Source organism: Podarcis muralis, chromosome Z, assembly GCF_964188315.1.
Source record: "Podarcis muralis chromosome Z, rPodMur119.hap1.1, whole genome shotgun sequence".
NCBI classification, from domain to species: domain Eukaryota; kingdom Metazoa; phylum Chordata; class Lepidosauria; order Squamata; family Lacertidae; genus Podarcis; species Podarcis muralis.
Window position 1 is genome coordinate 607,183 of NC_135673.1, and position 27,523 is coordinate 634,705.

A 27,523-nucleotide genomic window follows, 5' to 3' on the forward strand; every position below is an offset into this window, starting at 1 on the left:
TATTTTGCCCCATAGATATTTCCCCCCGAATATATTCGCCCTGGAGATATTTTGCCCCATAGATAGTTCCCCCCGAATATACTCGCCCTGGAGATATTTTGCCCCATAGATATTTCCCCCCGGATATATTCGCCCTAGAGATATTTTGCCCCATAGATATTTCCCCCGGAATATATTCGTGCTAGAGACATTTTGCCCCATAGATATTTCCCCCCAAATATATTCGCCCTGGAGATATTTTGCCCCATAGATATTTTTCCCCGAATATATTCACCCTGGAGATATTTTGCCCCATAGATATTTCCCCCCAAATATATTCGCGCTAGAGATATTTTGCCCCATAGATATTTCCCCCCGAATATATTCGTGCTAGAGATATTTTGCCCCATAGATATTTCCCCCGAATATATTCGCCCTGGAGATATTTTGCCCCATAGATATTTCCCTCGAATATATTCGCGCTAGAGATATTTTACCCCATAGATATTTCCCCCCGAATATATTCACCCTGGAGATATTTTGCCCCATAGATATTTCCCCCCGAATATATTCGTGCTAGAGATATTTTGCCCCATAGATATTTCCCCCCGAATATATTCGCGCTAGAGATATTTTGCCCCATAGATATTTCCCCCCGAATATATTCGCGCTAGAGATATTTTGCCCCATTGATATTTCCCCCGAATATATTTCACCCTGCAGATATTTTGCCCCATAGATATTTTCCCCGAATATATTCGCCCTGCATATATTTTGCCCCATAGATATTTCCCCCCGAATATATTTGCCCTAGAGATATTTTGCCCCATAGATATTTCCCCCCAATATATTCCCCCTGGAGATATTTTGCCCCATAGATATTTTCCCCCGAATATATTTTCCTCCGAAGATATTTCACCCCGAATATATTCCCCCTGGAGATATTTTGCCCCATTGATATTTCCCCCGAATATATTTCACCCTGCAGATATTTTGCCCCATAGATATTTTCCTCGAATATATTCGCGCTAGATATATTTTGCCCCATAGATATTTCCCCCCGAATATATTTGCCCTAGAGATATTTTGCCCCATAGATATTTCCCCCCAATATATTCCCCCTGGAGATATTTTTCCCCATAGATATTTCCCCCCGAATATATTTTCCTCCGAAGATATTTCACCCCAAATATATTCGCCCTGGAGATATTTTGCCCCATATATATTTCACCCCGAATATATTTCCACCAGAGATATTTTGCCCCATAGATATTTCACCCCAAATATATTTTCCCCCAATATATTCCCCCCTGGAGATATTTTCCCCGAAGATTTTTCACCCCAAAGATATTTTCCCCTATATATTTCACCCCGAATATATTCCCCCTGGAGATATTTTCCCCATATATATTTCCCCCCAATATATTTTCCCTGAATATATTCCCCCCCGAAGATTTTTCACCCCAAAGATATTTCACCCCAAAGATATTTTCCCCATATATATTTCCCCCCAATATATTTCCCTCCGGAGATTTTTCTCCCCAGAGATATTTCACCCCAGAGATATTTACCCCGAAGATTTTTCACCCCAAAGATATTTTCCCCGAAGATTTTTCACCCCAAAGATATTTCACCCCAGAGATATTTCACCCCAAAGATCTTCCCCCCGAAGATTTTTCACCCCAAAGATATTTCCCCCAAAGATTTTTCATCCCAGAGATATTCCACCCCAAAGATATTTCCCCCATATATATTTCACCCCGAAGATATTTCCCCATATATATTTTCCCCTATATATCCCCCCCCGAATATATTTTCCTCCGAAGATTTTTCTCCCTAGAGATATTCCACCCCAAAGATATTTCCCCCATATATATTTCACCCCAAAGATATTTCCCCCATATATATTTCCCCCATATATATTCCCCCCCCCAATATATCCCCCCCTGGAGATATTTCCCCCAAAGATTTTTCACCCCAAAGATATTTCACCCCAAAGATATTTCCCCCAGAGATATTTCACCCCAAAGATATTTCCCCCGAAGATTTTTCTCCCCAGAGATATTTCACCCCAGAGATATTCCCCCCCGGAGATTTTTCACCCCAAAGATATTCCTCCCCAAAGATTTTTCACCCCAAAGATATTTCACCCCAGAGATATTTCACCCCAAAGATTTTTCTCCCCAGAGATTTTTCACCCCAAAGATATTTCACCCCAAAGATTTTTCACCCCAGAGATATTTCACCCCAAAGATATTTCACCCCAAAGATATTTTCCCCATATATATTTCACCCCAAAGATATTCCCCCCGAAGATTTTTCACCCCAGAGATATTCCCCCCCAAAGAATTTTCACCCCAAAGATATTCCCCCCCAAAGATATTTCCCCCAGAGATATTCCTCCCCAAAGATATTTCCCCTGGAGACATTTTGCCCCAGAGATATTTCACCCCAAAGATATTTTCCCCATATATATTCCCCCCCCAATATATTCCCCCCTGGAGATATTTCCCCCCGAAGATTTTTCACCCCAAAGATATTTCACCCCAAATATATTTCCCACATATATATTTCACCCCAAAGATATTTCCCCCATATATATTTTCCCCGAATATATTCCCCCCGAAGATTTTTCACCCCAAAGATATTTCCCCCAGAGATATTTCACCCCAAAGATATTTCCCCCAAAGATATTTCCCCCAGAGATATTTCACTCCATATATATTTCACCCCAAATATATTCCCCCTGGAGATATTTCCCCCCGAAGATTTTTCACCCCAAAGATATTTCCCCCATATATATTTCACCCCAAAGATATTTCACCCCATATATATTTCACCCCGAAGATTTTTCTCCCCAGAGATATTTCACCCCAAAGATATTCCCCCCAAAGATTTTTCACCCCAAAGATATTTCCCCCATAGATATTTCCCCCATATATATTTCCTCCCGATTATATTCCCCCGAAGATTTTTCTCCCCAGAGATATTTCACCCCAAAGAATTTTCACCCCAAAGATATTTCACCCCATATATATTTCCCCCGAAGATTTTTCACCCCAAAGATATTTCCCCCTATATATTTCCCCCCGAATATATTATCCTCCAAAGATTTTTCTCCCCAGAGATATTTCACCCCGAATATATTCCCCCTAGAGATATTTTCCCCATATATATTTCCCCCCAATATATTTCCCCCCGAAGATTTTTCAGCCCAAAGATATTTCACCCCAAAGATATTTCACCCCAAAGATATTTCCCCCAAAGATATTTCACCCCAAAGATATTTTCCCCCCGAAGATTTTTCTCCCCAGATATTTCACCCCAAAGATATTTCCCCCGAAGATTTTTCACCCCAAAGATATTTCACCCCATATATATTTCCCCCGAAGATTTTTCACCCCAGAGATATTTCACCCCGAATATATTCCCCCTGGAGATATTTCCCCCAAATATCTTTCTCCCCAAAGATATTTCACCCCGAATATATTCCCCCCAGAGATATTCCCCCCAAAGATATTTCACCCCAAAGATACTTCCCCCAGATATTTCACCCCAAATATATCCCCCCGAAGATCTTTCTCCCCAGAGATATTCCAACCCACATATACCCCCCGGAGATATTTCCCCCCCGAATATATCCGCCCCCCAGCTTCCTTTCTCCCCCCATCTCTCCCCCCAGATTGGACGACGGCGACTGGGGGGCCGACAAATCCTACGTCTGCGCCTGGAACCTCGACCGCCGGGCCCCTGACCCCCAGCGCCCCGATCTCGTTCTGGAGGCCCCCAGCGCCGCCATGGGGCTGGCCTTCCACCCGCGCCGCCCGTCCGTCCTCGCCGGTAGGCCCGCCCTTCTGTCGGCCAATCCGGTGTCTCGTCCCTGCCTTCCCCAAAGCCCTATTGGCTCCAGCGGGAGGAAGGGGCGGGTCTTCCATCCCCTCGGCCAATCGGACGTCTCCTCTCCCCTTGCAGTGGGGCTGCTCAGTGGGGAAGTTCTATTGTGGGGCAAGCGGGAGGAAGGGGCGGGTCTTCCATCCCCTCGGCCAACCTGGTGTCTCGTCCCCGCCTTCCCCAACCCCTATTGGTTCAAGTGGGAGGAAGGGGCGGGTCTTGCGTCCCTCGGCCAATCCGGCCTCTCTCCCCAACCCCTATTGGCTCCAGCGGGAGGAAGAGGCGGGTCTTGCATCCATTGGCCAACCTGGTGTCTCGTCCCCGCCTTCCCCAACCCCTATTGGCTCTAGCGGGAGGAAGGGTGGGTCTTGCGTCCCGTCGGCCAATCCGGCCTCTCTCCCCGAACCCTATTGGTTCAAGCGGGAGGAAGGGGCGGGTCTTCCTTCCCATTGGCCAATCCGGCGTCTTGTCCCCGCCTTCGCCAGCCCCTATTGGTTCAAGCAGGAGGAAGGGGCAGGTCCTCCGTCCTGTCGGCCAATCGGACGTCTCCTCTCCCCTGGCAGTGGGGCTGTTCAGTGGGGAAGTTCTAGTGTGGGGCAAGCAGGAGGAAGGGGCGGGTCTTCCGTCCCATTGGCCAATCCGGTGTCTCGTCCCCCCAGTTCCTTCCCCAACCCATATTGGTTCAAGCGGGAGGAAGGGGCGGGTCTTCCAACCCATTGGCCAATCCGGCGTCTCGCCGCACCTTCCCCAAACCCCTATTGGCTCTATCAGGAGGAAGGGGCGGGTCTTCCGTCCCGTCGACCAATCGGACGTCTCCTCTCCCCTCGCAGTGGGGCTGCTCAGTGGGGAAGTTCTAGTGTGGGGCAAGCAGGAGGAAGGGGCGGGTCTTCCATCCCATCGGCCAACCCGGTGTCTCGTCCCCGCCTTCCCCAAACCCCTATTGGCTCTAGCAGGAGGAAGGGGCGGGTCTTGCATCCATTGGCCAATCCGGTGTCTCTTCCCCCCTGCCTTCCCCAACCCCTATTGGTTCAAGCGGGAGGAAGGGGCGGGCCTTCGTCCTGTCGGCCAATCCGGTGTCTCGGCCCCGCCGTCCCCAAACCCCTATTGGCTCCAGCGGGAGGAAGGGGCGGGTCTTGCTTCCCATTGGCAAATCCGGCCTCCTGTCCCCCCACCTTCCCCAAACCCCTATTGGCTCTAGCGGGAGGAAGGGGCGGGCCTTGCATCCATCGGTCAACCCGGCGTCTCGTCCCCGTCTACCCCAACCCCTATTGGCTCCAGCGGGAGGAAGGGGCGGGTCTTGCTTCCCATTGGCCAAGCCGGCCTCCTGTCCCCACACCTTCCCCAAACCCCCTATAGGCTCTAGAGGGAGGAAGGGGCGGGTCTTGCATCCCATCGGCCAACCCGGTGTCTCGTCCCCCCGTTCCTTCCCCAAAGCCCTATTGGTTCAAGCGGGAGGAAGGGGCGGGTCTTACGTCCCGTCGACCAATCGGACGTCTCCTCTCCCCTCGCAGTGGGGCTGCTCAGTGTGGGGCAAGCGGGAGGAAGGGGCGGGTCTTCCGTCCCATCGGCCAATCCAGCCTCCTGTCCCCCCAGTTCCTTCCCCAGACCCCCTATTGGCTCTAGCGGGAGGAAGGGGCAGGTCTTGCGCCCCGTCGGCCAATCAGGCGTCTCCTCTCCCCTCGCAGTGGGGCTGCTCAGTGGGGAAGTTCTAGTGTGGGGCAAGCGGGAGGAAGGGGCGGGTCTTCCATCCCCTCGGTCAATCCGGCCTCTCCCCACACCCGATTGGCTCCAGCAGGAGGAAGGGGCGGGTCTTGCGTCCCTCGGCCAATCCGGCTTCTCCTCTCTCCTCGCAGTGGGGCTGTTCAGTGGGGAAGTTCTAGTGTGGGGCAAGCAGGAGGAAGGGGCAGGTCTTCCATCCCATCGGCCAACCCGGCGTCTCGTCTCCGTCTTCCCCTACCCGATTGGCTCTAGCGGGAGGAAGGGGCGGGTCTTGCTTCCCCTCGGCCAATCGGGCGCCTCTCTCTCGCAGTGGGGCTGTTAAGTGGGGCAAGCGGGAGGAAGAGGCAGGTCTTCCGTCCCATTGGCCAATCCGGCCTCTCCCTCCCCAACCCGATCGTCTCCAGCGGCAGGAAGGGGCGGGTCTTCCCTCCCTCGGCCAACCGGGCCTCTCCTCTCCCCTCGCAGTGGGGCTGTTCAGTGGGGAAGTTCTAGTGTGGGGCAAGCAGGAGGAAGGGGCGGGTCTTCCCTCCCTCGGCCAACCGGGCGCCTCTCTCTCCCCTCGCAGTGGGGCTGTTCAGTGGGGAAGTCCCGTTGTGGGGCTAGTTGGGGGGCGGGTCCTGCATCCCCTCGGCCAATCCGGCGTCTCGTTCCCGCCTTCCCCACACCTGATTGGCTCCAGCGGGAGGAAGGGGCGGGTCTTCCCTCCCTCGGCCAATCGGGCGCCTCTCTCTCCCCTCGCAGTGGGGCTGTTCAGTGGGGCAAGCGGGAGGAAGAGGCAGGTCTTCCGTCCCATTGGCCAATCCGGCCTCTCCCTCCCCAACCCGATTGTCTCCAGCGGCAGGAAGGGGCGGGTCTTCCCTCCCTCGGCCAATCGGGCCTCTCCTCTCCCCTCGCAGTGGGGCTGTTCAGTGGGGAAGTCCCGTTGTGGGGCTAGTTGGGGGGCAGGTCCTGCATCCCACTGGCCAATCCGGCGTCTCGTTCCCGCCTTCCCCACACCTGATTGGCTCCAGCGGGAGGAAGGGGCGGGTCTTCCCTCCCTCGGCCAATCGGGCGCCTCTCTCTCCCCTCGCAGTGGGGCTGTTCAGTGGGGAAGTCCTGGTCTGGGACACCGGCCGGCCGGAAGACCCACTGATCTGGAGGAGCGGCATGACGGACGACTCGCACACGGACCCCGTGTACCAGGTAGGTCCAAAGGGGTCAGGTGACCCCGGGGAGGGCGGGTCCCGGTCTGACTTCCTGTCGTGGGACCTAGCACAGGAAGTGCACCTTTCTGTCTTCCTGTTCCTTTCTGACTTCCTGTCATGTGATCCAGGGAAGGATGTGGCCCTTTGGGGTCTGGTCATGTGATCCAGGGAAGGATGTGTCAAGGTCATGTGATCCAGGGGAGGGCGGGTCCCGGTCTGACTTCCTGTCGTGGGACCTAGCACAGGAAGTGCACCTTTCTGTCTTCCTGTCATGTGATGCAGGGCGACTCGCACACGGACCCCGTGTACCAGGTAGGGCAAAGTGGGTCAGGTGACCTCGGGGAGGGCGGGTCCTGTTCTGACTTCCTGTCGTGGGACCTAGCACAGGAAGTGCCCCTTGCTGACTTCCTGTCATGTGATGCAGGGCGACTCGCACACGGACCCCGTGTACCAGGTAGGGAAAAGTGGGTCAGGTGACCCGGGGAGGGCGGGTCCTGTTCTGACTTCCTGTCATGTGTCCCTTGCTCACTTCCTGTCACGTGAATCAGGAAGGAAGTGGCCCTCCCTGTCTTCCTGTCATGTGATGCAGGGTGACTGGCACTCGGACCCCATGTACCCGGTAGGGAAAAGTGGGTCAGGTGACCCGGGGAAGGCGGGTCCTGTTGTGACTTCCTGTTGTGTGAGCCGGGGAGGGCGGGTCCCGGTCTGACTTCCTGTCGTGGGACCTAGCACAGGAAGTGCCCCTTTCTGTCTTCCTGTCATGTGATGCAGGACGACTCGCACACGGACCCCATGTACCCGGTAGGGAAAAGTGGGTCAGGTGACCCGGGGAGGGCGGGTCCCTTGCTGACTTCCTGTCGTGTAACCTGGCACAGGAAGTGTCCCTCTTTCAATCATGTGACCCGGCGTAGGATGTGTTCCTTTCTGACTTCCTGTCGTGTGATCCAGGGAAGGATGTGGCCCTTTGGGGTCTGGTCATGTGATCCAGGGAAAGATGTGTCAAGGTCATGTGATGCAGGGGAGGGCGGGTCCCGGTCTGACTTCCTGTCGTGGGACCTAGCACAGGAAGTGCCCCTTGCTGACTTCCTGTCATGTGATGCAGGGCGACTCGCACACGGACCCCGTGTACCCGGTAGGGAAAAGTGGGTCAGGTGACCCAGGGAGGGCGGGTCCTGTTGTGACTTCCTGTCATGTGAGCCGGGCAGGGCGGGTCCCGGTCTGACTTCCTGTCATGGGACCTAGCACAGGAAGTGCACCTTTCTGTCTTCCTGTCATGTGATGCAGGATGATTGGCACACGGACCCTGTGTACCCGGTAGGGAAAAGTGGGTCAGGTGACCCCGGGGAGGGCGGGTCCTGTTCTGACTTCCTGTCATGTGTCCCTTGCTCACTTCCTGTCACGTGAATCAGGAAGGGTGTGGCCCTTTCTGTCTTCCTGTCATGTGACGCAGGGCGACTCGCACACGGACCCCGTGTACCCGGTAGGGCAAAGTGGGTCAGGTGACCCGGGGAGGGCGGGGCCCTGTTGTGACTTCCTGTCGTGTGAGCCGGGGAAGGAAGTGGCCCATTGACTTCCTGTCGTGTGAGCCAGGGAAGGAAGTGCCCCTTGCTGACTTCCTGTCATGTGATGTAGGGCGACTCGCACCCGTGTAGCTGGTAGGGAAAAGTGGGTCAGGTGACCCGGGGAGGGCGGGTCCTGTTCTGACTTCCTGTCATGTGTCCCTTGTTCACTTCCTGTCACGTGAATCAGGAAGGGTGTGGCCCTTTCTGTCTTCCTGTCATGTGATGCAGGACGACTCGCACACGGATCCCATGTAGCCAGTAGGGAAAAGTGGGTCAGGTGACCCAGGGAGGGCGGGTCCCGGTCTGACTTCCTGTCGTGTGAGCCGGGGAGGGCGGGTCCCAGTCTGACTTCCTGTCATGGGAGCCAGGGAAGGAAGTGTCCCTTGCTGACTTCCTGTCATGTGATACAGGACGACTCGCACACGGACCCCGTGTACCAGGTGGGGGAAAGTGGGTCAGGTGACCCAGGGGAGGGCGGGTCCCGGTCTGACTTCCTGTCGTGGGACCTAGCACAGGAAGTGCCCCTTGCTGACTTCCTGTGATGTGATGCAGGGCGACTCGCACACAGACCCCGTGTACCCGGTAGGGCAAAGTGGGTCAGGTGACCCGGGGAGGGCGGGTCCTGTTGTGACTTCCTGTCATGTGAGCCGGGCAGGGCGGGTCCCGGTCTGACTTCCTGTCATGGGACCTAGCACAGGAAGTGCACCTTTCTGTCTTCCTGTCATGTGATGCAGGATGATTGGCACACGGACCCTGTGTACCCGGTAGGGAAAAGTGGGTCAGGTGACCCGGGGGAGGGCGGGGTCCTGTTCTGACTTCCTGTCATGTGTCCCTTGCTCACTTCCTGTCACGTGAATCAGGAAGGAAGTGGCCCTCCCTGTCTTCCTGTCATGTGATGCAGGGTGACTGGCACTCGGACCCCATGTACCCGGTAGGGAAAAGTGGGTCAGGTGACCCGGGGAAGGCGGGTCCTGTTGTGACTTCCTGTTGTGTGAGCCGGGGAGGGCGGGTCCCGGTCTGACTTCCTGTCGTGGGACCTGGCACAGGAAGTGCCCCTTGTGATCCAGGGAAAGATGTGTCAAGGTCATGTGATTCAGGGGAGGGCGGGTCCCAGTCTGACTTCCTGTCATGGGAGCCAGGGAAGGAAGTGTCCCTTGCCGACTTCCTGTCATGTGATACAGGACGACTCGCACACGGACCCCGTGTACCAGGTGGGTAAAAAGGGGTCATGTGACCCGGGGAGGGCGGGTCCTGTTGTGACTTCCTGTCGTGTGAGCCGGGGAAGGAAGTGGCCCGTTGACTTCCTGTCGTGTGAGCCAGGGAAGGAAGTGCCCCTTGCTGACTTCCTGTCACGTGACGCAGGACGACTCGCACGCGGACCCCCGGAAAAGGGGTCAGGTGACCCAGGGGAGGGCGGGTCCCTTGCTGACTTCCTGTTGTGTGACTTCGGTGATGGGTGTGTCCCGGTCATGTGACCTGGCATAGGATCTGTTCCTTTCTGACTTCCTGTCATATGACCCAGCATAGGATGTGCCCTTTTCTGTCTTCCTGTCATGTGACCAAGAATTTAGTATTATTTTTTAGTTTCATTTTTTAGTTTAATTTTACTTTAATTTTCAGGTTTAATTTTAGTTTAATTTTTTAGTTTAATTTTAGTTTAATTTTTCGTTTAATTTTATGGTTTAATTTTAGTTGAATTTTAAATTAAACTGAAAAATTAAACTAAAATTATAGTTTATATTTTTTAGTTTTAGTTTAATTTTCGTTTAATTTTTAATTAAACTAAAAAATTAAACTTAAATTATAGTTTAATTTTCTAGTTTAATTTTAGCTTAATTTTTTAGTTTAATTTTAGTTTAATTTTCTAGTTTAATTTTAGCTTAATTTTACTTTAATTTTTTAGTTTAATTGTAGTTTAATTTTTTAGTTTTTCATTTAATTTTTTTGGTTTAATTTTCGTTTAATTTTTTAATTTAAATTTAGTTTAATTTTTCCGTTTAAATTTAATCTAGTTCAAATTTATTTTTCTTCTTGGTTTAGTTTTAGTTTTAGTTTAATTTTCTAGTTTAATTTTCGCTTAATTTTACTTTAACTTTTTCGTTTAATAGTAGTCTAATTTTTTAGTTTAATTTTAGCTTACTTTTTTGGTTTAATTTTAGTTTAATTTTTCAGTTTAAATTTAATTTATTTCAAATTTATTTTTCTTTTTGGTTTAATTTTAATTTTCGTTTAATTTTCGTTTAATTTTAGCTTAATTTTACTTTAATTTTTTAGTTTAATTTTTTAGTTTAATTTTCGCTTAATTTTTTCGTTTAATTTTCGTTTAATTTCCCGGTTTAATTGTACTTTACTTTTTCCGTTCAATTTTAGCTTCATTTTCCGGTTGAATTTTCGTTTAATTTCTCGGGCTTAATTTCTCGAATCAGAAATCAAAATGGCCGCCCGCCCTTTCCCCCCCTCCAATCAGGTGACCTGGCTCCCGGGCGACAAACAGCCCCGCCTCCTCAGCACCTCGACGGACGGCAAGATCCTCCTCTGGCAGGAGGGGCGGGACGGGCTTCTCGAACCCGCCGCCGGCTTCGCCTTGGCCTTGCAGCAGATCCCCCGGGGGGCCAGGCCCAAGAAGGTCAGTTGGGGGTCGGGTGGTTGGGGGTCGGGGTCGGGGGGAGACCCTATAAGGGGGTCCTGGGAGATTGTTACCCCAATGGTTGGGGGTTGGGGATGGGGGTCAGGGTTAGGGGTTGGGGGTCAGGGTTGGGGTTGGGGGTCGGGAAGAGACCCTATAGGGGAGTCCCGGGAGATCATTACCCTAACGGTTGGGGGTTGGGGATGGGGGTCGGGGTTGGGGGTCAGGGATGGGGTTTGGGGTCGGGGAGAGACCCTATAAGGGGGTCCTGGGAGATCGTTACCCGTTGGGTTGGGGGTCAGGGTTGGGGGTCAGGGAGAGACCCTATAAGGGGGTCCTGGGAGATCGTTACCCGTCGGGTTGGGGGTCAGGTTGGGGGTCGGGGAGAGACCCTATAAGGGGGTCCTGGGAGATCGTTACCCGTCGGGTTGGGGGTCAGGGTTGGGGGTCGGGCAGAGACCCTATAAGGGGGTCCTGGGAGATCGTTACCCGTCGGGTTGGGGGTCAGGTTGGGGGTCGGGGAAAGACCCTATAAGGGGGTCCTGGGAGATCGTTACCCGTCGGGTTGGGGGTCGGGGTTGGGGGTCAGGGAGAGACCCTATAAGGGGGTCCTGGGAGATCGTTACCCGTTGGGTTGGGGGTCGGGGTTGGGGGTCAGGGAGAGACCCTATAAGGGGGTCCCAGGAGATCGTTACCCGTTGGGTTGGGGGTCAGGCTTGGGGGTCGGGGAGAGACCCTATAAGGGGGTCCCAGGAGATCGTTACCCATCGGGTTGGGGGTAAGGCTTGGGGGTCAGGGAGAGACCCTATAAGGGGGTCCCAGGAGATCGTTACCCATCGGGTTGGGGGTCAGGCTTGGGGAAAGACCCTATAAGGGGGTCCCAGGAGATTGTTACCCATTGGGTTGGGGGTCAGGGTTGGGGGTCGGGGAGAGACCCTATAAGGGGGTCCTGGGAGATCGTTACCCGTCGGGGGTTGGGGGTCGGGGTTGGGGGTCAGGGAGAGACCCTATAAGGGGGTCCTGGGAGATCGTTACCCATCGGGTTGGGGGTCAGGCTTGGGGAAAGACCCTATAAGGGGGTCTCAGGAGATTGTTACCCATTGGGTTGGGGGTCGGGGGTCGGGGAGAGACCCTATAAGGGGGTCCTGGGAGATCATTACCCGTCGGGTTGGGGGTCAGGGTTGGGGGTCGGGGAGAGACCCTATAAGGCAGTCCTTGGAGATCGTTACCCGTCAGGTTGGGGGTTGGGGATGGGGGTCAGGGTTGTGGGTTGTGGGTCAGGGTTGGGGTTGGGGGTCGGGGAGACCCTATAAGGCGGTCCTGGGAGATGGTTACCCCAATGGTTGGGGATGGGGGTTAGGGGTTGGGGGTCAGGGTTGGGGGTCAGGGAGAGACCCTATAAGGCGGTCCTGGGAGATTGTTACCCATTGGGTTGGGGGTCAGGGTTGGGGGTAGGACATGTGAGGGTCAGGGTTGGGGGTCAGGGTTGGGGGTCGGGGTTGGGGAAAGACCCTATAAGGCGGTCCTGGGAGATCATTACCCGTCGGGTTGGGGGTCAGGGTTGGGGGTCGGGGAGAGACCCTATAAGGGGGTCCCGGGAGATTGTTACCCATTGGGTTGGGTGTTGCGGTTGGGGGTCAGGGTTAGGGGTTGGGGTTGGGTCAAGGTTGGGGGTCAGGGGTGGGGGTGGGGGGTCGGGGAGAGACCCTATAAGGGGGTCCTGGGAGATCATTACCCGTCGGGTTGGGGGTCAGGGTTGGGGGTCGGGGAGAGACCCTATAAAGGGGTCCCGGGAGATTGTTACCCATTGGGTTGGGTGTTGGGGTTGGGGGTCAGGGTTAGGGGTTGGGGTTGGGTCAAGGTTGGGGGTCAGGGGTGGGGGTGGGGGGTCGGGGAGAGACCCTATAAGGGGGTCCTGGGAGATCATTACCCCAACGGTTGGGGGTTGGGGATGGGGGTCAGAGTTGGGGTTGGGGGTCGGGGAGAGACCCCATAAGGGGGTCCCGGGAGATTGTTACCCGTTGGGTTGGGGGTCAGGGTTGGGGGTCGGGGAGAGACCCTATAAGGCGGTTCTTGGAGATTGTTACCCGTCAGGTTGGGGGTTGGGGATGGGGGTCAGGGTTGGGGGTTGTGGGTCAGGGTTGGGGTTGGGGGTCGGGGAGACCCTATAAGGGGGTCCTGGGAGATCGTTACCCCAACGGTTGGGGATGGGGGTCGGGGGTCAGGGTTGGGGGTCGGGGTTGGGGGTCGGGGAGAGACCCTATAATGGGGTCCTGGGAGATCGTTACCCGTTGGGTTGGGGGTCAGGGTTGGGGGTCGGGGAGAGACCCTATAAGGGGGTCCTGGGAGATGACCGCTATCCTATAGGGTGCTCCGAGGGAGTCGGGGGACCTATATCCTATAGGGTGTTCTGAGGGAGTGGGGAGGGGACTGCTCTCCTATAGGGTGCTCCAAGGGAGTCTGGGGTCAGGGGACCGTCATTCTATAGGGTGGCCAGAGGGAGTTGGGGGGACCATCGTTCTATAGGGGGTCAGGGTGACCGTCATCCTATAGGGTGCTCTGAGGGAGTTGGGGGACCTATATCCTATAGGGTGCTCTGAGGGGGTCAGGGTGACCGTCATCCTATAGGGTGCTCTGAGGGAGTTGGGGGGCCCATTATTCTATAGGGTGCTCCGAGGGAGTTGGGGGGACCATTATTCTATAGGGAGCTCTGAGGGAGTTGGGGGGACCATTATTCTATAGGGTGCTCTGAGGGAGTCGGGGGACCTATATCCTATAGGGTGCTCCGAGGGAGTTGGGGGACCTATATCCTATAGGGTGTTCTGAGGGAGTGGGGAGGGGACTGTTCTCCTATAGGGTGCTCCAAGGGGGCCAGGGGACCGTCATTCTATAGGGTGTTGAGGGGGGTCAGGGGGAATCGTGACCTGGGGGTCGGGGAGAGCGTTCTGCTATATGGGGGTCAGAAGGGGGGCTGTCCTATAGGGTGGTCCGAGGGAGTCGGGGGACCTATATCCTATAGGGTGCTCCGAGGGGGTCAGGGTGACCGTCATCCTATAGGGTGCTCCGAGGGACTTGGGGGTCAGAGTGACCCTTATCCTATAGGGTGCAATGGGGGCGTCCAGGGGACCCTTATCCTATAGGGTGCTCCGAGGGACTTGGGGGTCAGAGTGACCCTTATCCTATAGGGTGCTCCGAGGGACTTGGGGGTCAGGGGGACCCTTATCCTATAGGCTACTCCGAGGGACTTGGGGGTCAGGGCGACCCTTATCCTATAGGGTGCTCCGAGGGACTTGGGGGTCAGGGGACCCTTATCCTATAGGGTGCTCCGAGGGACTTGGGGGTCAGAGTGACCATTATCCTATAGGCTACTCCAAGGGACTTGGGGGTCAGGCGGACCCTTATGCTATAGGGTGCAATGGGGGCGTCCAGGGGACCCTTATCCTATAGGGTGCTCCGAGGGACTTGGGGGTCAGGGGGACCCTTATCCTATAGGGTGCTCCCTCTGGGAATGGGGGGAAGTCGGCCCCACGGCGGGAAACTCACGCCCCCTCCTTCCTTCCTGCCCCACAGATTTCCCGTGGGGCTGCCCCGCTGGGGGTCACACACCCCTCCTTACCTCCTCCTGCCCCACAGCATTATGGGGGGCTCCACCTCAGTTACTCACAACCCTCTAAATTTCCTCCTCCTCCTGCCCCACAGATTTCCCGTGGGGCCACCTATAGGGTACTCCAAGGGACTTGGGGGTCAGGGGGACCCTTATCCTATAAGCTACTCTGAGGGACTTGGGGGTCAGGGGGACCCTGGGAACGGGGGGAAGTCGGTCCCACGGCGGGAAACTCACGCCCCCTCCTTTCCTCCTGCCCCACAGATTTCCCGTGGGGACGCCCCGCTGGGGGGGGTCACGCCCCCTCCTTTCCTCCTCCTGCCCCACAGCATTACGGGGGGCTCCGCCTCGCTTACTCACACCCTCCTTTCCTCCTCCTGCCCCACAGATTTCCCGCGGGGCCACGCCGCTGGGGGTCACGGCCCTCTCCTTCTCCCCCTTTGACCCCACGGTCTTTGTGGCCGGGACCGAAGGGGGCGACGTCCTCAAGTGCTGGGCGGGGGCCGAGACCCCCGCCGTGGGGCTGCCGCACTTGGGGGGCAGCCTGCCCCTCAAGGCCCCCGCCCAGCTGGCCTTTGCGCCCCACGGCGGGCCCGTCTACTCCCTCAGCTGCTCGCCGTTCCACAGGTGAGGCCCGGGGGGCGTTTATTATTATTACTATTATTATTACTACTACTACTACTACTACTACTACTAATATTACTGTTATTACTGTTTTGTTGTTTTGTTGTTGCTGCTGCTATTACTATTATTACTATTATTATTATTATTATTATTATTATTATTATTATTATTGTTATTATCATTATTATTATTACTACTACTACTACTACTACTACTATTATTATTATTATTATTATTATTATTATTATTATTATTATTGCGGCTGTTACTACTACTACTACTATTATTATTATTATTATTATTATTATTATTATTATTATTATTATTGCGGCTGTTACTACTACTACTACTACTACTACTACTACTGTTATCATTATTATTACTACTACTACTATTACTGCTGCTGCTGCTGTTGTTTTGTTGTTGTTGTTGCTGCTGCTACAGGAAGATATTCTTACTATTCTTTTTATTACTGCTACTACTACAGGAAGTTGTTGTTGTTACTACTACTACAGGGAAATATTCTTATTCTTATTATTACTGCTGCTATTACTACTACTACAGGAAGATGTTTGTTGTTGTTGTTACTACTACTACTACTACTACTACTACTACTACTACTACTATTACTACTACTACAGGAAGATTGTTGTTGTTGTTGTTGTTGTTGTTGTTGTTGTTGTTGTTGTTACTATTACTAATACTATTACAGGAAGTTGTTGTTGTTGTTGTTGTTGTTGTTGTTGTTGTTATTACAGGAAGTTGTTGTTGTTGTTGTTGTTGTTGTTGTTGTTGTTGTTGTTGTTGTTACTATTACTAATACTATTAGAGGAAGTTGTTGTTGTTGTTGTTGTTGTTGTTGTTGTTATTACAGGAAGTTGTTGTTGTTGTTGTTGTTGTTGTTGTTGTTGTTGTTGTTGTTGTTGTTACTATTACTAATACTACTACAGGAAGATTTTTTTTCTTATTATTATTACTAGGAAGATGGTTGTTGTTGTTACTAATACTACTACTACAGGAAGATCTTATTAGTACTACTACTACAGGAAGATGTTGTTGTTACTTCTACAGTAAAAAAACTGCTGCTGCTGCTGCTACTACTACAGGAAGTTGTTGTTGTTGTTGTTGTTGTTGTTGTTGTTGTTGTTGTTGTTGTTGTTGTTACTGTTACTATTACTACTCCTACTTCAGGAAGATCTTATTATTCTTATTGCTGCTGCTGCTGCTGCTACTACAGGAAGATATTATTCTTGTTTTGTTGTTGTTACTATTATTAATACTACTAGTACAGTAAGATATTCTTACTACTACTACTACTACTACTACTACAGGAAGATATTATTATTATTACTACTGCTGGTTGTACTGCAGGAAGATGTTGTTTTGTTGTTGTTGTTACTACTACTACTACTACTATTACAGGAACATATTATTATTGTTGTTTTGTTGTTACTACTACTACTACTACTACTACTACTACTACTACTACTACTACAGGAGGATATTCTTATTCTTATTACTGTTGTTGTTTTGTTTTTGTTGCTGCTGCTGCTACTACAGGAAGATATTCTTACTATTCTTCTTATTACTGCTACTACTACAGGAAGTTGTTGTTATTACTACTACAGGAAAATATTATTCTTATTATTACTGCTGCTATTACTACTACTACAGGAAGATGTTTGTTGTTGTTGTTACTACTACTACTACTACTACTACTACTACTACTACTACAGGAAGATGTTGTTGTTGTTGTTGTTGTTGTTACTATTACTAATACTACTACAGGAAGATTTTTTTCTTATTATTACTAGGAAGATGGTTGTTGTTGTTGTTACTAATACTACTACTACAGGAAGTTGTTGTTGTTGTTGTTGTTGTTGTTGTTGTTGTTGTTGTTGTTGTTGTTGTTGTTGTTGTTGTTGTTGTTGTTACTATTACTAATACTACTACAGGAAGATTTTTTCTTATTATTATTACTAGGAAGATGGTTGTTGTTGTTGTTGTTACTAATACTACTACTACAGGAAGATCTTATTAGTGCTGCTACTACAGGAAGATGTTGTTGTTACTTCTACAGTAAAAAAACTGCTGCTGCTGCTGCTACTACAGGAAGATGTTGTTGTTGTTGTTGTTGTTGTTGTTGTTGTTGTTGTTGTTGTTGTTGTTGTTGTTGTTGTTGTTGTTGTTACTATTACTAATACTACTACAGGAAGATTTTTTTCTTATTATTACTAGGAAGATGGTTGTTGTTGTTGTTACTAATACTACTACAGGAAGATCTTATTAGTACTACTACTACAGGAAGATGTTGTTGTTACTTCTACAGTAAAAAAAACGCTGCTGCTGCTGCTACAGGAAGATGTTGTTGTTGTTGTTGTTGTTGTTGTTGTTACTGTTACTATTACTACTACTACTTCAGGAAGATCTTATTATTCTTATTGCTGCTGCTGCTGCTGCTGCTACTACTACTACTACTACAGGAAGATATTATTCTTGTTTTGTTGTTGTTACTATTATTAATATTACTAGTACAGTAATATATTCTTACTACTACTACTACTACTACAGGAAGATATTATTATTACTGCTGCTGGTGGTACTGCAGGAAGATGTTGTTTTGTTGTTGTTGTTGTTGTTACTACTACTACTACTACTACTACTATTACAGGAACATATTATTGTTGTTTTGTTGTTGTTACTACTACTACTACTACAGGAGGATATTCTTATTCTTATTACTGTTGTTGTTTTGTTTTTGTTGTTGCTGCTGCTACTACAGGAAGATATTCTTACTATTCTTCTTATTACTGCTACTACTACAGGAAGTTGTTGTTATTACTACTACAGGAAAATATTATTCTTATTATTACTGCTGCTATTACTACTACTCCAGGAAGATGTTTGTTGTTGTTGTTACTACTACTACTACTACAGGAAGATGATGATGATGTTGTTGTTGTTACTATTACTAATACTACTACAGGAAGATTTTTTTCTTATTATTATTACTAGGAAGATGGTTGTTGTTGTTGTTACTAATACTACTACTACAGGAAGTTGTTGTTGTAGGAAGTTGTTGTTGTTGTTGTTGTTGTTGTTGTTGTTACTATTACTAATACTACTACAGGAAGATTTTTTTCTTATTATTATTACTAGGAAGATTGTTGTTGTTGTTACTAATACTACTACTACAGGAAGATCTTATTAGTACTACTACTACAGGAAGATGTTGTTGTTACTTCTACAGTAAAAAAACTGCTGCTGCTGCTGCTACAGGAAGATGTTGTTGTTGTTGTTGTTGTTGTTGTTACTGTTACTGTTACTGTTACTACTACTACTACTTCAGGAAGATCTTATTATTCTTATTGCTGCTGCTGCTGCTGCTACTACAGGAAGATATTATTCTTGTTTTGTTGTTGTTACTATTATTAATACTACTAGTACAGTAAGATATTCTTACTACTACTACTATTACTACTACTACTACTACAGGAAGATGTTGTTGTTGTTGTTGTTGTTGTTGTTGTTGTTGTTGTTGTTGTTGTTGTTGTTGTTGTTACTATTACTACTACAGGAAGATATTTTCTTATTATTATTACTAGGAAGATGGTTGTTGTTGTTGTTGTTGTTGTTACTAATACTACTACTACAGGAAGATCTTATTAGTACTACTACTACAGGAAGATGTTGTTGTTACTTCTACAGTAAAAAAACCTGCTGCTGCTGCTACTACAGGAAGATATTCTTACTATTCTTCTTATTACTGCTACTACTACAGGAAGTTGTTGTTGTTACTACTACTACAGGAAAATATTCTTATTCTTATTATTACTGCTGCTATTACTACTACTACAGGAAGATGTTTGTTGTTGTTACTAATACTACTACTACTATTACTACTACTACAGGAAGATGTTGTTGTTGTTGTTGTTGTTGTTGTTGTTGTTGTTGTTGTTGTTGTTACTATTACTAATACTACTACAGGAAGATTTTTTTCTTATTATTATTACTAGGAAGATGGTTGTTGTTGTTGTTACTAATACTACTACTACAGGAAGATCTTATTAGTGCTGCTACTACAGGAAGATGTTGTTGTTGTTGTTGTTGTTGTTGTTGTTGTTGTTGTTGTTACTGTTACTACTACTACTTCAGGAATATCTTATTCTTATTGCTGCTGCTTCTGCTGCTGCTGCTACTACTACTACAGGAAGATATTATTCTTGTTTTGTTGTTGTTACTATTATTAATATTACTAGTACAGTAATATATTCTTACTACTACTACTACTACTACAGGAAGATATTATTATTATTACTGCTGCTGGTGGTACTGCAGGAAGATGTTGTTTTGTTGTTGTTGTTACTACTACTACTACTATTACAGGAACATATTATTGTTGTTGTTTTGTTGTTACTACTACTACTACTACAGGAGGATATTCTTATTCTTATTACTGTTGTTGTTTTGTTTTTGTTGTTGCTGCTGCTACTACAGGAAGATATTCTTATAGTTGTTGTTACTATTACTAATACAACAACAACAACAGGAAGATTATTCTTATTCTTATTCTTACTACTACTACTACTACAGGAAGATATTCTTATTCTTACTACTGCTGCTGCTACTACAGAAAGATGTTGTTTTGTTGTTACTATTGTTATTATTTTTATTATTATTATTACTACTACTACTACTACTACTACAGGAAGATGTTGTTACTACTATAGGAAGATGTTGTTATTAGACTTATTATATTATTATTATTTTGTTGTGTGTTTTTCTTACTTCTTACTTGTTACTTACTATTACTCACTGCTTCCACTTTATTCTTATTACTTACTACTCTTCTCTTTATTACTCTTCCTCCCGAGAGGAACCTGTTTCTGAGCGGAGGAACCGACGGCCATGTTCACCTCTACTCCATGCTGCAGGCGCAGCCCCTAGTATCTCTGCAACTCTCCAAGAAGTATGTTTTCGGGGTCAGGTGGTCCCCCGTCCGGCCCCTGGTCTTCGCCGCCGCTACTGGAGAAGGTACTACTACTACTACTACTACTACTACTACTACTACTACTACTACTACCACCCTTCCTGGGCTTCCCCTACTACTACTACTATTACCACCAATTGATTATACTCTGCCTGGGCTTTCTTAGCTACTACTACTACTACTACTACTACTACTACTACCAACTTATTTATACCCTGCCTGGGTTTCCCCAGCCACTACTACTACTACCACCGACTTATTTATACCCTGCCTGGGCTTCCCCAGCTGCTGCTACTGCTGCTACTACTAGTAGTACTCCATTATTTATACCCTGCCTGGGCTTCCACAGCTGCTGCTGCTGCTACTGCTGCTGCTACTAGTAGTAGTACTACCTTATTATTTATACCCTGCCTGGGCTTCCCAAGCCACTACTACTACTACTACTACTACTACTACTACTACCACCACCAACTTATTTATACCCTGCCTGGGCTTTCCCAGCTGCTGCTGCTACTGCTGCTACTAGTAGTAGTACTACCTTATTATTTATACCCTGCCTGGGCTTCCCCAGCCACTAGTGCTACTATTAATAATACCAACTTACTACTACTACTAATACCAACTTGCCAACTTACTACTACTACTACTTTATTATTTATACCCTGCCTGGGCTTCCCCAGCTGCTGCTGCTACTGCTGCTGCTACTACTAGTAGTACTACTTTATTATTTATACCCTGCCTGGGCTTCCCCAGCTGCTGCTACTGCTACTACTACTAGTAGTACCACATTATTTATACCCTGTCTGGGCTTCCCCAGCCACTACTACTACTACTAAAACTACTACTACTACTACCAACTTATTTATACCCTGCCTGAGCTTCCCCAGCTGCTGCTGCTGCTACTACTAGTAGTACTACCTTATTATTTATACCCTGCCTGGGCTTCCCCAGCCACTAGTGCTACTATTAATAATACCAACTTACCAACTTACTACTACTACTAATACCAACTTGCCAACTTACTACTACTACTACTACTACTACTACTACTACTACTACTTTATACCCTGCCTGGGCTTCCCCAGCTGCTACTGCTACTACTACTAGTACTACCTTATTATTTATACCCTGCCTGGGTTTCCCCAGCCGCCACTACTACTACTACTACTACTACTACTACTACTACCACTACTACTACTACTACTAACTTATTTATATCCTGCCTAGGCTTCCCCAGCTGCTGCTGCTGCTACTACTACTACCAACTTATTTATACCCTGCATGGGCTTCCCCAGCCACTACTACTACTACTACTACTACTAACAACAACTTATTTATACCCTGCCTGGGCTTCCCCAGCTGCTACTGCTGCTACTACTACTAGTACTACCTTATTATTTATAGCCTGCCTGGGTTTCCCCAGCCACTAGTGCTACTATTAATAATACCAGCTTACCAACTTACTACTACTACTAATTTATTATTTATACCCTGCTGCTACTACTACTACTACTACCACTACCACTACTACTACCTTATTATTTATACCCTGCCTGGGTTTCCCCAGCCACTACTACTACTACTACTACTACTACTACTAACAACAACTTATTTATACCCTGCCTGGGCTTCCCCAGCAGCTGCTACTGCTGCTACTACTACTAGTACTACCTTATTATTTATATCCTACCTGGGTTTCCCCAGCCACTACTACTACTACTACTACTAACAACAACAACTTATTTATACCCTGCCTGGGCTTCCCCAGCCACTACTTCTTCTACTACTACTACTACTACTACTACTACTAACAACTTATTTATACCCTGCCTAGGCTTCCCCAGCCACTACTACTACTACTACTACTACTACTACTAACAACAACTTATTTATACACTGCCTAGGCTTCCCCAACCACTACTACCACTACTACCACTACTACTACTACCAACTTATTTATACCCTGCCTAGGTTTCCCCAGCTGCTGCTGCTACTACTACTACCTTATAGTATAGTATAGTATTTGTGTAGTATAGTATTTGTATAGTATTTGTCTAGTATACTACTTGTATAGTATTTGTATAGTATAGTATTTGTATAGTATAGTATTTGTATAGTATTTGTATAGTATAGTATTAGTATAGTATTTGTATAGTATTAGTATAGTATTAGTATAGTATTAGTATAGTATAGTATTAGTATAGTATTAGTATAGTATAGTATTTGTATAGTATTAGTATAGTATAGTATTAGTATTAGTATAGTATTAGTATAGTATTTGTATAGTATTAGTATTAGTATAGTATTAGTATAGTATTAGTATAGTATAGTATTTGTATAGTATTTGTATAGTATAGTATTTGTATAGTATTTATATAGTAATTGTATAGTATAGTAGCCGAATAAAATTTAAATAAATTACTCTGTCTTTCCCCAGGGGAAGTCCATCTCTTTGATTTCGGCCAAAACTCCCAGAAGCCCTCGCTCTCCGTCCGTCAAAGCCCAGAGCCCGCCTACTGCCTGGAGTTCAACCCGAGGCGGGCTCAGCTATTGGCCGCCGGGGACGGAGGGGGCGGGGTCAAGGTCTGGCAGCTGGGCGGGGAATTCGGCGAGGAAGGAGGGAGAGAGAGGAGCCAGCTGGAGATGCTGGCCAATGAGGTGACCGATTGAGGGGGACACAACACAACACACAACCCAATGACTCAATGCAAGCCTACGCAACTTAACACAACCCAACCCAAGTCAATGCAACTCAACACAACTCAACACAAGTCAACACAACTCAATGCAAGTCAACACAAGTCAACACAACTCAATGCAAGTCAACACAAGTCAACACAACTCAACGCAAGTCAACGCAACTCAACACAGGTCAACACAACGCAACGCAAGGCAAGTCAACACAACTCAACACAACGCAAGTCAACGCAACTGAAGACAAGTCAACACAACTCAACACAAGTTAACACAGCTCAACACAACGCAAGGCAACACAGCTCAACACAAGGCAACTCAACACAACGCAAGTCAACACAACATAACTCAACGCAACTCAACCCAAGTCAACGCAACTCAACCCAATGAAACGCAATGCAAGTCAACACAACTTAACTCAACGCAACCCAGTGCAACTCAACCCAACTCAATGCAACACAAACCAAGTCAGCTCAAGCCCTCGCTCTCCGTCCGTCAAAGCCCAGAGCCCGCCTACTGCCTGGAGTTCAACCCAAGGCGGGCTCAGCTATTGGCTGCCGGGGACGGAGGGGGCGGGGTTAAAATATGGCAGCTGGGAGGGGAATTTGGCGAGGAAGGAGGGAGGGAGAGGAGCCAGCTGGAGATGCTGGCCAATGAGGTGACCGATTGAGGGAGACAACGCAAAAACTCAACACAATGCAAGTCAAGTTAACACAACTCAAGGCAACACAACGCAACTCAACGCAAGTCAAGGAAACTCAACACAACTCAACAAAACGCAACACAACTCAAGTCAACGCAACTCAACACAAGTCAAGGCAACTCAAGGAAACTCAACACAACTCAACATGTCACCCCAACTCAACGCAACTCAAAAACAAGTCAATTGAAGTCAACACAAGTCAATGCAACTCAACACAAGTCAACACAAGTCAACACAACTCAACACAAGTCAATTGAAGTCAACACAACTCAACGCAAGTCAAGGAAAGTCAACTCAACACAAGTCAATGCAACTCAACGCAAGGCAACTCAATGCAAGTCAACCCAAGTCAACGCAACTCAACACAAGTCAATGCAACTCAACCGAAGTCAACAGAAGTCAACGCAACTCAACACAAGTCAACACAACTCAACACAAGTCAATTGAAGTCAACACAAGTCAATTGAAGTCAACAACACAACGCAAGTCAAGGAAAGTCAAGGAAACTCAACACAACACAAGTCAACGCAACTCAACGCAAGGCAACTCAATGCACGTCAACCCAAGTCAACGCAACTCAACCCAAGTCAACACAACTCAACGTAACTCAACCCAAGTCAACACAACTCAACACAAGTCAATTGAAGTCAACACAAGTCAATTGAAGTCAACACAACACAACGCAAGTCAAGGAAAGTCAAGGAAACTCAACACAACAAGTCAACGCAACTCAACGCAAGGCAACTCAATGCACGTCAACCCAAGTCAACGCAACTCAACCCAAGTCAACACAACTCAACGTAACTCAACCCAAGTCAACACAACTCAACACAAGTCAATTGAAGTCAACACAAGTCAATTGAAGTCAACACAACACAACGCAAGTCAAGGAAAGTCAAGGAAACTCAACACAACACAAGTCAACGCAACTCAACGCAAGGCAACTCAATGCACGTCAACCCAAGTCAACGCAACTCAACCCAAGTCAACACAACGTAACTCAACCCAAGTCAACACAACTCAATCCAATTCAACCGAAGTCAACACAACTCAACGCAACTCAACCCAATTCAACACAACTCAACCCAAGTCAACGCAACTCAACACAAGTCAACACAAGTTACCCCAAGTCAACACAACTCAACACAAGTCAAATCAAGTCAACACAAGTCAATGCAACTCAACATAACTCAACACAAGTCAAATGAAGTCAACAAAACAACGCAAGTCAAGGAAAGTCAAGGAAACTCAACACAACTCAACGCAAGGCAACTCAATGCAAGTCAACCCAACTCAACACAACTCAACGCAACAACACAAGTCAGCACAAGTCAACGCAACTCAACATAAGTCACAACTCAACCCAAGTCAACACAACTCAACCGAAGTCAACGCAACTCAACGCAACTCAACCCAAGTCAACACAACTCAACCCAAGTCAACACAACTAAACACAACTCAACCCAAGTCATCTCAAGCCCTCGCTCTCCGTCCGTCAAAGCCCAGAGCCCGCCTACTGCCTGGAGTTCAACCCGAGGCGGGCTCAGCTATTGGCCGCCGGGGACGGAGGGGGCGGGGTTAAAATATGGCAGCTGGGCGGGGAATTGGGCGAGGAAGGAGGGAGGGAGAGGAGCCAGCTGGAGATGCTGGCCAATGAGGTGACTGATTGAGGATGGAAGGGGAAGGGGGGCGACACAACTCAGCAACACAACACACAACTCAACCCAACTCACCCCAAGTCAACGCAACTCAATGCAACGCAACGCAACGCAACACAAGTCAACACAAGTCAACACAACTCACCCCAAGTCAAGGCAACATAACTCAACACAAGTCACTCCAAGTCAACGCAACTCAACACAAGTCAACTCAAGTCAACACAAGTCAACCCAAGTCAATTCAAGTCAACACAAGTCAATGCAACTCAACACAAGTCAACTCAAGTCAACACAAGTCAGTGCAACTCAACACAAGTCAACTCAAGTCAACACAAGTCAACGCAACTCAACACAAGTCAACCCAAGTCAACCCAAGTCAATTCAAGTCAACACAAGTCAATGCAACTCAACACAAGTCAACACAAGTCAACCCAATTCAAGTCAACACAAGTCAGTGCAACTCAACACAAGTCAACTCAAGTCAACACAAGTCAACCCAAGTCAATTCAAGTCACCCCAAGTCAACGCAACTCAACACAAGTCAACTCAAGTCAACACAAGTCAACCCAAGTCAATTCAAGTCAACACAAGTCAATGCAACTCAACACAAGTCAACGCAACTCAACACAAGTCAAGGAAAGTCAAGGAAACTCAACACAACTCAACACAAGTCACCCCAAGTCAACGCAACTCAACACAAGTCAATGCAAGTCAACACAAGTCACCCCAAGTCAACGCAACTCAACACAAGTCAACACAACTCAACCCAAGTCAACTCAAGTCAACGCAACTCAACACAAGTCAATGCAACTCAACACAAGTCAATGCAACTCAACACAACTCAACACAAGTCAACGCAACTCAACACAAGTCAATTGAAGTCAACACAACTCAACGCAAGTCAAGGAAAGTCAAGGAAACTCAACACAACTCAACACAACTCAACTCAACGCAAGACAACCCAAGGCAACCGAAGTCAACACAACTCAATGCAACTCAACCCAAGTCAACACAACTCAACACAAGTCAATGCAACTCAACACAACTCAACACAAGTCAATTGAAGTCAACACAACTCAACGCAAGTCAAGGAAAGTCAAGGAAACTCAACACAAGTCAATGCAACTCAACCCAAGTCAACCGAAGTCAACACAACTCAACCCAACCCAAGTCAACACAACTCAACACAAGTCAATGCAACTCAACACAAGTCAACGCAAGTCAACACAAGTCAATTGAAGTCAACACAATTCAATGCAACTCAACACAAGTCAACACAAGTCAACGCAACTCAACGCAAGTCAAGGAAAGTCAAGGAAACTCAACACAAGTCAACGCAACTCAATGCAAGGCAACTCAATGCAAGTCAACGCAACTCAACCCAAGTCAACCGAAGTCAACACAACTCAACGCAACTCAACCCAAGTCAACACAACTCAACCGAAGTCAACACAACTCAACGCAACTCAACACAACTCAACCGAAGTCAACACAACTCAACGCAGCTCAACCCAAGTCAACGCAACTCAACACAACTCAAACCAACTCAACTCAAGCCCTCGCTCTCCGTCCGTCAAAGCCCAGAGCCCGCCTACTGCCTGGAGTTCAACCCGAGGCGGGCTCAGCTATTGGCTGCCGGGGACGGAGGGGGCGGGGTCAAGGTCTGGCAGCTGGGCGGGGAATTTGGCGAGGAAGGAGGGAGAGAGAGGAGCCAATGAGGTCACTGATTGACACAACACACAACCCAATAACACAACGCAACGCAACTCAACCGATTGAGGGTGGGAAGGGTGACACAACGCAACTCAACACAAGTCAAGGCAACTCAAGACAACTCAACGCAACTCAACACAAGTCAATTGAAGTCAACACAACTCAACGCAAGTCAAGGAAACTCAACACAACTCAACCGATTGAGGGTGGGAAGGGTGACACAACAACACAACGCAACACAGCTCAATGCAACGCACAACGCAAGTCAACGCAACTCAACACAAAGCAAGGCAACACAAGTCAACGCAACAAAACTCCACACAACGCAAGTCAACGCAACTCAAGACAAGTCAACACAACTCCACACAAGTCAACGCAGCTCAACACAACAGAACTCAAGGCAACTCAACGCAAGGCAAGTCAACACAACTCAAGTCAACTCAGCTCAATGCAATTCAACGCAACACAAGTCAACACAATGCAAGTCAACTCAATGCAACTCAACACACAACTCAACAGAACGCAACTCAACCCAAGTCAAGTCAACGCAACTCAATGGAACCCAACGCAATGGAA

The 27,523-nt window shown here is 48.1% G+C and overlaps 1 protein-coding gene across 1 annotated transcript in view; it reads left to right on the top strand.

Annotated features, from left to right (window-relative positions):
* LOC144326159 (cytoplasmic dynein 2 intermediate chain 2-like) overlaps positions 1-23,095 on the top strand; it is a 56,495-nt gene extending 33,400 nt beyond the window's left edge. The window contains exons 4-9 of the mRNA XM_077922400.1: positions 3,662-3,819; positions 6,662-6,771; positions 10,803-10,961; positions 14,954-15,192; positions 20,066-20,223; positions 22,617-23,095. Of these exons, the coding sequence (XP_077778526.1) occupies positions 3,662-3,819; positions 6,662-6,771; positions 10,803-10,961; positions 14,954-15,192; positions 20,066-20,223; positions 22,617-22,849 (1,057 nt within the window). The 3' untranslated portion in view covers positions 22,850-23,095. The remainder of the gene's footprint in view (positions 1-3,661; positions 3,820-6,661; positions 6,772-10,802; positions 10,962-14,953; positions 15,193-20,065; positions 20,224-22,616) is intronic.
* Positions 23,096-27,523: the final 4,428 nt, after the last annotated feature.